Source organism: Nuphar pumila, chromosome 9 (genome assembly GCF_984573655.1).
Source record: "Nuphar pumila chromosome 9, dmNupPumi1.hap1.1, whole genome shotgun sequence".
In the NCBI taxonomy this organism is placed as follows: Eukaryota; Viridiplantae; Streptophyta; class Magnoliopsida; order Nymphaeales; family Nymphaeaceae; genus Nuphar; species Nuphar pumila.
The window spans coordinates 111,619,356-111,630,774 of NC_143257.1; the positions used below are offsets into that span (position 1 = coordinate 111,619,356).

General features: G+C 35.4%; 1 protein-coding gene across 1 annotated transcript in view; it reads left to right on the plus strand.

Moving 5' to 3' along the window:
- LOC149828882 (cycloartenol-C-24-methyltransferase 1-like) overlaps positions 1-10,433 on the plus strand; it is a 28,229-nt gene extending 17,796 nt beyond the window's left edge. The window contains exons 9-14 of the mRNA XM_090017779.1: positions 256-339; positions 479-595; positions 1,048-1,131; positions 1,254-1,379; positions 9,325-9,422; positions 10,123-10,433. Coding sequence (XP_089873905.1) covers positions 256-339; positions 479-595; positions 1,048-1,131; positions 1,254-1,379; positions 9,325-9,422; positions 10,123-10,183 — 570 coding nt within the window. The 3' untranslated portion in view covers positions 10,184-10,433. The remainder of the gene's footprint in view (positions 1-255; positions 340-478; positions 596-1,047; positions 1,132-1,253; positions 1,380-9,324; positions 9,423-10,122) is intronic.
- Positions 10,434-11,419: the final 986 nt, after the last annotated feature.

The window sequence follows — 11,419 nt, forward strand, 5'->3', positions numbered from 1 at the left end:
TTTTCTTTTTTTTTTTCTTTTTCTTCTTCTTCTTGTGCCAATATTTCAAATTTTCTTCTTGGTAGTTTCTTTGCTGTTTTAGAGTTTAAACTCTATTATAGTAAGAGTATAGTTTTGTATGCTCATGGAGTTTTCCAATCCCTCACACGGTTTCTCCGTTCAATTAACGAAAAAAAAAAAACGGCACCATTTTGCACAGATCATGTTTGAGAGACGTGACATGTGACAAATTAACTTCTCATGTTTTTGCCATAGGCTGACTACATGAAAATGCCTTTTCCTGACGATACTTTTGATGCAATATATGCAATTGAAGCCACCTGCTATTCTCCAAATGCAGTATGTGTTCTCATTTCCCTGCTAGGCTTTTCTTTTCTTTTTTTTTGCCTTTAATATAATAGTGTTGAGTCTGTTGACACTGAATGTTGATTGATAAGATTCCGTAATTTAATTTGATGATATGATTTGGTGGAAATAGGTCGAATGCTACAAGGAGGTCTATAGAGTTTTAAAGCCTGGTCAGTGTTTTGCTGCATATGAGTTATGTCTGACAAGCTCCTACGACCCCAACAACCTTGAACACCAGAAAATAAAGGTGATGACCTGAAATGAAGTTATTCAGTGCATGCATTTTTTAACACCCTATTGGAGATCATGCTTATGTGCTTGTTTTTTTATTTTAAATGAGTAGCACTTAACTTGTATTTTCTAGAATGTCACATGGGATACAATAAAGTTGTCTCCTAAAACCCCTGAATTTTTGAAGGGAAACATGGGCAGATACAGGATATTTGATGGCTAACCCATCTAATCTTGAAAGCTATAGACTACCTTCTTCTTTTCTGTAAATAATTCAATATCCCCTCAATGCATCGGTGGCATCAGATTGGTTGTACGGATTATTTCCATTTAATCTAAAACCTACTGAAATATTGCAAAAACTGTTCCCAAAGAACCATACATCCAAGAGGAGACATGATATTAATATTTCTTTAATCAGGTAATGCACAAACACAAATAGAATGAGACTTTTTTTTTTCATGACAGGCAGAACTAGAGCTTGGTATTGGCCTTCCAGATTTAAGAACAACTGGGCAGTGCCTGGATGCTTTGAAGCAGTCTGGCTTTGAGGTAACACTTCATAATTCGTTGGCCTTATACTTTATTGGCTTTTGTTGGACTTCTAGTAGACATATTAATGTCAGCATCAAGCATAAAAACATGGACACAAATGGCTCTTGTTTGACGTGCAGATTGTGAGAGAAATGGATCTTGCATTGAGTTCTCCTGTCCCCTGGTATTTGCCATTAGAGCCGAGTTGGTTTTCTCTTGGTAACTTGCGTGTAACAGCGGTCGGCCGTCTCGTTACTAAGACCATGGTACTAAGATCTCGTTTTACCTTTTTCAAAACTAGCAATCCATGCATAATGAAGCATGTTCTTTTCTTATTAACTTGGTTTGTTTAGTTTCCTTTAGTTTATCTAGAAAATTGATAACATGTGAAAATAGTGAGACTTATGCAATAACTTTCACTAGATGGTAGATGTACGGTATACACTAATGAAGTGCCCACACAGAAGGTTTGAGCCTATTCAAGTAGGCAATTAGTTGGACACTGTGTTTAAGATCGCATCATTATTTCATGTAGAGCAAGGACCTGTTTCTGGTACTTGTATCCCTTACCTTGATCTTACCTGATATCTGGCTAAAGTCAGGCATGTGTAGTATGCAAAAGGTGTTGCTCAAAATGTGATTGTGCTTGATTGGTTTTGACTAGATACCCAAATACAAAGACTGTCTAAGGTTGAGCCTTTGATCTAGATTCATTGAGTACCAAGCTTAAGCAAAGCGCAGGTGTTGTTGGGCCCCTTGTGCCTTAACTTGGCCCTGTTTTATGACTTGGGCCCAACTACAATAGAGTAAAAGTTTTCTTTCTTTCCAAGTTAGTTAATAGTGGCCTATGTAACATGGGTACTTCTACCAGCCTCCCGTACTCATGTCATATCAGCATTCATACTTAGGTATTTAAGGTATGGATCAATTGAGTCTTGAACTTGACTCAACCCGTTTCATATCCAATGAATGTATAGTTTTTGTTTTTTTGAAAGGCAAGCTGGGGTTAGGCAGACCCCTACCAGTTATACAACTATACCATTGGGTTTTGAACCTGCAACGTCCCAACACAAGGTTACGTGCACTAGCTGCTCCTAACCATACAAGCGGAGCCTCCTTTGGTCCAATGAATGCATAGTTAATACTTGGGAATTAAGAGCCCAATATTATTTGTGTACCCTTTGATTAATATTTGGCAGTTATATTTCTATAACATGCTTTAGACCTTTAGTTTTGTACTCACAGTCTATAACTTCATGTGTAAAGCATTTTGTAAAACATAGTAATATAGAGAGAGAGAGAGAGAGACAGGGGGCAGGAGGGAATTGTCCACCCACATGTCCTCTCCTTCAAAATCTTTACGTTGATATGCTTTTTGGCTAATCTGATGATACAGATGTCATTTTCCATGGTCGAAAACCTATAAATAGACTCTTGCATAAAACTTTTTTTATGTAGGTAGGATTTTATAGCATAAAAAAAATTAGAAATTCAGAACCACTGATTTTTACATCCTTAGGAAAATCTTACCTACATATCAGAAAAGCACATCTGCATGGTCAGATATCTATTTACAGATTTTGAAGTGGAGAACAAGAGGGTCGACCATCTCCCTTCTTAAGTGTGTGTGTGTGTGTGTGTGTGTGTGTGTGTGTGTGTGTGTGTGTGTGTGTGTGTGTGTGTAATACTAAAGCATGAAGTAGTAGCACAAGAGAAGTTGAAAGAGGCAAAAACAAAAAATAAAACTTCATTAGCATGAATGATGAGAGGCTACACTAGATAAAAGGGTCAACACCCCCCCCCCCATTCCACTATAGGACAAAAATGATTTAACTTTTACAACAATTGAAAAGTACAAGAATACCTTTATAAAAAATGAATATAAAGAGCAACACTATGTACAGTAAAACACGTGCATTACATTACTCACACTCCCCATCAAACATGAGATGATGCACATAAAATCAAGACTCTTAGTAAAAATATTTGTAATTTTCTATTTTAAGACCACATACTCTAAAGATGTTATTAGATTCTCATATGCCCTCATGGTAAAGTGACAACCTATCTCAATACACTTAGTTCTCTCTTGAAATTCTAGATTTTTCACAATATGAATGGCACTCATATGTCACAGTACAAGGAAGTTCTTCCTGAAATTGAAACAGTTAAACTCTCCCAAAAGCTACCTTATCCAAACGATTCAACTACAACCTAAGTCATAGCTCTATACTCTGCTTCAATTGTGGATAAAGTAACTCAATGTTGACTTTTTACTCTTCCAAAAGATTAAATAGCTTCCAAGAAAAACACAAAACTCAATAGTAGAGAGGATCTCTAGTAGATCCTTCAAAGTCTAAATTATGGAAAGCTCTAATGTTTATGGAAGAAGATGAAGAAAAAAACATTATAAAGTGCATGGTGTTTTTCTCTTACCGAATAATCCTAAACCCAGCAGCAAGCTGAACTAAAATAGGAGAGCTTATAAACTGATTGACAACATGAACTACATGTGATATCATACCTTAAAATAGACAAATATATCAAGCTACCCATTAATTGTTTGTAATATCATTGTATCCTTTGCCTTCTCTCCATCAGTGGTTCTTCTCCATTAGAGAAGCAACTCTCTTAGAGTTATATGCCAGTCTACCCTTTACCACAAGTTCAGTTGGACAATTATGTTGCAACAAGCAAATGCCTCTTCTTGAGAATACAACTTCTAAACCAAGAAAGTATTTCAAATTTCTCAAATCCTTCATTTCAAAGAAGCCATCCGGTCTTTTCTTGATGTCTTCTATTTTCTGCACACTAACTCCTATAATAATAATTATATCATCAATATAATAGGGTAATGTGCACTTCTCATTAACAAAGCAGGATTTATGGTAACTTTAATTTTTTAAATCACACCCATGCTGCCTATTTAAGCTCATACAGAGCTCTCTTCAATCTACGCATTCTGCCTGACGGATTTGAATACCCCTGAGGAAACTCAATGTATACCTCCTTTTCTAAATTTTCATTCAAGAATGCATTCTTTACATCTAGTTGCCACAAATTATACGAACTCACTACAGCGACAACAAGCAAAATCTTTATGGTAGTCATGTGAGCAATAGAAACAAATGTCTTAGCAAAATCAATTTCAAATTGATAGATATATTCCTTTGTGATAAACCTTGCCTTATACTTTTAAATTGACTCATCTGACTTGGTCTTAATCTTGTAGACCCACTTATATCCAACCACATTTTTTTCAGGTGAAAGTTCTATAAGATTCCAAACATGGATTCTCTCCGGTACATTAATTCTTTAGTTATTGTTTATTTCCACTCCACTTTAGAGGTTGCCTCTTTATAGAAATTAGGCTCAACATACGAGTAGATTAGTGCAAAAATGCATGATGTCGATGAGAAAATGAATCATAAGATACAAAATGAGTAAGGAGAACAAATACACTTAACTTAGACGTACCTGAGGAGGCGAAGAGGTGGAAGGTAACTCTAAACTTATGTGATCTAAATCAGTTAGAAGGGGATCAGAATCAGCCTCTAAATTGTTTGTCTCATCCATCTCTATTTGATCTAAAAATGGTATTTCAACCCTACCTCCTAGAGTATGTTTGCTTGAATCTACTATTTGTTATTTGAGTTACTTATCAAAATAGGGTGTCTACTTATGAAATAACACATATTCTTTTACCGTTAGAAAATCTCAGTAAACAACATTTAATAGCTCATGGTGATAGCTTGTCACTATCAATTAGGCAAAAGCACAAAGCATATGCTTCCAAAGACTTTCATCATCTTATATTTCAAGATATTATCATACAGTTTTTGAAATGAGGATATACCTTTGGGCCTCATTTGTTCCATGCAACTTTCATGGGAAAGTGATGAGCAATCATGATGTAATCCTTTCCCACCATCAATAAAACAAACATCAAATCATCAGGGTGGAAATGTGTCATGATGGCACAAGTGGGCTCCAATTTTTTCCACCACCTATCCCTTTTTATGTATAAATCTTTTCATATCTTTCCCCTATAAAAGCTTTCACATGAAAAGGCTGAGTTGGCAAGATTCTTCTGAAATCCATGTACATTCCCATGTAAAGCCTTTTCTTTATATGGAAGTGAAACAAACAAGCCCTTAAGAGTTCCTAATGCCATGAAATTGATTTGATAGTATCACACACACCGCGTCCGACCAATAATTCTTGGGTACACACCCACCAAATAGTAAAGCTCGAGTAGTTTTCAAAATATGTTTATTGTTCCTCTTGGCCACTCCATTCTTCTTAGGTGTATAGGGACATGTCTTCTTATGCTTTGATTTTTTTTTCCTACAAAAGATTTTCAAGCATGCTACTAATATACCCTCCACCATAATCAGTACGAAGAACTTTAATCTTGGTTGAAAATTGAGTTTCAATCGTAGCAAAATTTCTTTAAGATCTCAAAATATTCATTTTTATTTTTCATGAAGTACTTTGCACAATCATCAATAAAGGTGACAAAATAAATAGAACCACTTTTAGACAAAACTAGTGAGGGAAAGGACTAACAGACTCTCTAACCCTAGATTCAAATGGCAAAGCATGATTCTTTGTTAATCCACAACTTTCACACTTTTATACACGACTTGACACTTCTACTTTAAACCTATCTAGATTCTTCGAAGACACCAAATATTGCAATCTAGAACTAGATATATGTCCTAGTCTCTGGCACCATAAAACTAACTTATCCATGGTGGTAGCTCCCAAACCAACTTTATATCTCTTCTCCACTCATGTCTATCCAGTCCGGGTAGTATAAATCACTCTTCCTATGGAAAAACCGAATCCTCCTCTCCGATAGCTGATTTTTCACAACACAGCCAACATGAGAGAATGTGACATTACAATTGAGTTTAGTAATTTGGGTAATGAAAATAAGGTTTGTAGTGAAATAAGGAACAAGAAAAACATGAGTTATTTAGTTTATTCCTAAGATATGAGCTAGTTGTAATGTGATTAACTTTTGAAACTGACATAAATGATTCATCTGCAGTGTGAAAGGCACCACTGCAAGGATAACAATTGGTCAAAATAAACTGATGAGTTGTCATGTAACATGATTCTCCTGAGTTTATCAACCACTCAAAGGAACAATTAGGTATACCTACAAAGCTTGTACCAAAAGAGAAGGAAGGAATAGAGGAAGAGGGTTTTGTGAAAGACTGAAAGAGGACAGTGGATATGCATCTTCTCCAGTCATATGCTTAGAGGGGAATCATTGGCCTGATTACCAATGCCACTACCATCAAGTTGTGCATCCTTTGGCTTGAAGTCCTCCTTTCCAGTTGATGTTGCAACTGCACAACCCTTCTTTTTCTTCATCACCAAACACGAGTTTTTCATGTGCCTAAATCCTTTGAGATAATGACACTGAATGGAACTCATGTTTCATCTGCCACCACTAGATCTAATACCTCCTCTACCTTCCCTTCTACCTTCAAACTGACAGGCAACTGATTGCTAAGAGACTTGATCTTAGTCTCTTCTACCAATAACTCTCCCAAAGTGTGAACGAATGTCGGCAGAAAAGGGCGATGAAGAATGTGGACTTATTTCTTTGCCTTCATACTTTCAATTCTTGTTCTAGTTGATACCTCCTTGCCCAGTTGGATTGCTCATAAACTTGTTTGAAATATATCCAAGCATCCTTGGCAGCCTTATTCTTTATGATATTCAATAAAATGTTCTACTCTATCGAACCCAAGATCCATGACTTTACCTTCACATTATCCTTGTCCATTATAAGATCTCAAAATGGTAATTGGCATCTCCCTTCTTTGGTTTGGATTTTGTGCCATCAAAGTATCTAATATAGACAACACCCCTAACCACCGTCCTCATAAATTCAACCAAATATGCAACATTATTCCCATCGAACTTAATGAGAATGATCTAAATAGACTCCATTCTCACCCAACCCTCAAATTACAATTCAAGTATCTGCACAAACATAGTAGTAATAGTAGCCAAGTAACTATCAAACAATGTTTATAAGACTATTACAACAACCCAAGAATAGCACCCTACTAAAAGAACCAAGAGTACCAAGACATATGTTTCAAGAACAAATTTCTACCTCAAGAGCATATATCACACAGCTTCATAACACCCAGTAGTGCCTAGAAAATCTTGGATATCAAAATATGACGATATCTGGTGTCGATATTCAACATACAGCAACTCTACTATTTACTGATAAGCAAAAAACTCAACTACCATCCCAAATAGATCACATAAATCACTTCAAAACTTCACCAAAACACCAAATCCTGCCAAGACAATGTTTCTAAAAGCTTTCTTACAGAAGAACGACTAGATTACATATATTTATCGCCCTCCAAGACTACCGATAAGAACAAAACAAGCAAAATTCCCAAATATGCACTACAAGGGATGATATTTTCAAAAATACATTGAAAAAATCATAATAAATCTGAATCTCCACCAATCATCTTGATCTTTTATCCATTGAACTCCTAAAATTAAGATGAAGCCAAATCCTACCTCATTGAGTGAAATTGTCGGCCATATGCCCAATGCTGATGTCACTGGCATGAAAATTGAGGCAGAACTGTAGCAACCCAAACTAATCGTCTCTTCTTCCAATAATCACCGTCCATAATCCTATTTCAGCCTCTATATGGCTTTGATAACCATATTAAAGCACAAGAGTGATTAAAGAGGCAAAAGCAAGAATAAACTTCATTAGCTTGAGTGGTGAGAGGTTACACTAGATAAAGGGGTCAAACCCCCTCTTCCATTGCAGGGCCCTCTAAAAGTGATATTTACAAATTAATACATAAAGGGAGTACAACAAGTATTACGCTGCTCAACAAGTAATGCTAAAGTGCTCAGGAGCACCTGCACCTACCTAGTAGAAACCATAAATAAGACTCCAGAGAGCGTTCAACATAATTTATTTGATAAGAATACAAAAATAATACTTTTTAAATAAAGAAATTTTGGTAGGCGTTGACTTTTCAATATTTTGAAAAAACCTACATGTCAGTCATTATCACATGATCCAAAACTTTTTTTGACTAAATCAAAAATACATGGAGATCATATTTTTGGGGTCTGATTAAAAAAACAAGAAATTTGAAAAATTAAAGATTTTACTAGGTGCACTCTATTCTTACTGATGAATAAATTATATATATATTCTTGCGAATGTCGCATACATTCACTCATATACAATTATACACACTCTTTAGTTTGAAAATTATCTATAATTTAACTGTTTTTTATTAATAATGGTTATATTTTTATCTCTCTCTCTCTTGATAATTTAATATCTGCATAGTGATAACTTTCTAGAATACTGACGCCCTCTCATATATCCATAGGGTCCTTAGATAGGTGGCTTTCCTAATCTCTCTCTCTCTTGACTTACGGGGGCATCTTTAGCTCAATAAAAAAACAAATTTGTAAACATGTATATCATAATACATTCCATGTCATTATAAAAAGATATAACTGTCAATATTTTGTGCAATGATGCCCAAGTATATATATAGGAATGAAAACCTACCCATTAAAAACATGTTAAACCTACCCACCATAGGTTTTATTGGATTTTTGGTGTTTTTTCAAAATTTTGAGATCTATATGCTTGTTTTTGTAGGAATCAGTTTTTCGAGCATTTGATTTTGATGCATGGATAGATTTTTATAAGTTTCAAAATCAACGACATACAATTTTCATAAATTTTTGAAGCTCCAAATACCAATTTTTTCTATCCAAAATTCATGATCCAAGTGTCGAGTTCTAGTAAATCAATCATGTTGAACACATGTACAGTCATAATTTTGAAAAAAAAAAAACAAAAATTTTCCATTGGGTAGGTTTTGCATTTTTTTTAGTGGATTGGTTTTCATTCCTCTCTCTCTCTCTCTCTCTCTCTCTCTCTCTATATATATATATATATATATATATTTGAGATGCACTTAAAGAATGAGTATGCCTGAATGGAAGTATCAACACCACCAAAAGCTTATGATTGCCATAATTGTGAGCATTTGATTGTCAGTTTGGTGTGTACATTGTGTATGGGTCGTGCCTAACTTGTAAACAAGTGCAAAATTCTGCATAATAATTCAGGACTCTTTCTCTCTCTCCAATAATGATTGGTGATCATCTCTGGTCCAGATCAAGGCTTTTGAATATGTGGGCTTGGCACCTCAAGGAAGTTATCAAGTTACTGAATTTCTTCAAAAGGGTGTGGATGGCCTTCTTGCAGGTGGAAGGTGAGTTATATCCATAATCATAACATAGAAGTATAATCAACACTGTTTACAATATCAAGTGAAATGTTTTTGTTTTTTCTTTTCTTTTGCTGTGTACCACCGTACTTTGCTGCATGACCTATACAATCTTGCATGCGTAAATGGCACACGCAAGGAGTGCAGATTAAATATATATAAAGATGAAGTTTGGCAAACCCAGGACAGCTGAGTAGCACTGTGGGGCTGGACAACTCTCTTGGGTTTACCATTGTGAGTCCCTCATCATTAGATGGCAAAACCTGATGTTCATGCAGCTTGAGTTTGACCCTTTTTATGGACTGTCAAACATGAAAAAGTAGCCATTTAGATGTAATTAACTCTCAAGATAGAAGGGATAACATCTAAGATTCTAAGTGATGAGATATCACTCAGGATGAGATGGTGCCATTGGTAAAGAGCCAACAAGATGGGGAACATTCAAGCTACATGACTTAGTCCATTTAGTCACCAACAGGGGCTCCGCACAGTTGGTAGGAGCTGTGTGTGCTCCTCGTGGTGGGACGTTGCAGGTTCAAAACCCAATGATACGTTGAATAATAACTGGTGGGGACTGCTTGCCTATAAAAAAGACAGTCCATTTAGTCATGAATCATAAATCATAGGTAAAGAAGCTACATTCCTCGTTAACTCATTTCTAAACATTTAATTCTTATCTTTTCAGGAAAGAGATCTACACTCCCTTGTACTTCTTCCTGGTTCGGAAGCCCTTATCGTCCTCTTAAAAAGAGGTGCATATATGCATGCCGGTTCGACAAACTCTTGGCCATAATGCATCAGTTTGATAAGGAATATTTATGAATGTGATGTAGCATTATTGTCTGTGCTGACTCTATAAGAAGATGTAATAACCTTTCAGCATTTGTATTTCTTTTTTTTGTGGTTTTGTAACTAGATTGCATCTAGTGCTGTTTGAACGAAGGGACTTGTATGCTTTTGACTAAAAAGTTGTGGTATTTTAATAATTTGTGGCTACCATAGCTTTCAGTTTTTTAATGGTCGTTGATGTTGGGTAATTGTCTCAAAATTATAGGAACCTAGTCTTGGTTGACTAGGGATGATTTTGATTAAGCTATTTTAATATCCTTGCCTTCGCTCTTTAATGGTCATAATGGTCTAGAATCTTTCCTAGTGTTCAACTTCATAGTTAACTATTGACCAGCCCTTTTGATGAACTTTTTAATCTTTTCAAAGTCATTTTGGGTCATATGACTGGGTTTTTTATCCATTGACGGCACCAAGCTCATTAACTCTCTTTGACGGGCCATTATAGCCAACCCAACTAGCCATTGAATCATTCTTACAGGTCACTGTAGCTTTAATTACTAGCCGTTAGAGATTTATTAGTAGTTATTAGGCTTTTTTTTTCAACTCAACAATGTTGAAAGGGTATTTCTACTCGTTCAAAAATGTAGGATCACATTGGGAGGGTAGGATCCTAAAAAAAGGAGTTTTTCAAGTATATATATATAAGGCACCAAATTATATGGAACTATTAAGCTTAAAATCATACGTGTTATATTTTTTTTGTAAATTAAATCTTATGGATGTGATTTATAATATTTATTTAGTGAAAAATGAGTTTTGAATCATATGCTTGTGATACAGGTTTTTAAGGGATTCAAAAAATTAATGGCCCACAATGCATCAAAATTTTATTACTCAAAAACTCGTATTTTTGGATCGAAATAACATGATCCAAGGCTTTTTTATCCTTAGCAAACAAATCTTCCTGAGCACATATATGTGCCCGGATTGAGTTGATAAAGCTTAAACATATGAGTTTTAGCTCAATACTTCCATATAATTTGGTGTCTTCCCGTGACTCGCAGATTAAGACTGCTTGGCCTGTTCCTAGATTTTGCAAATGAAGATTGGCATTTGGAATGTGAGGGTTTAATAACCCTCAGACATAACTCTTTGTTTGTAATTGGCTTCGTCAATCGAAACTTGACATCTTG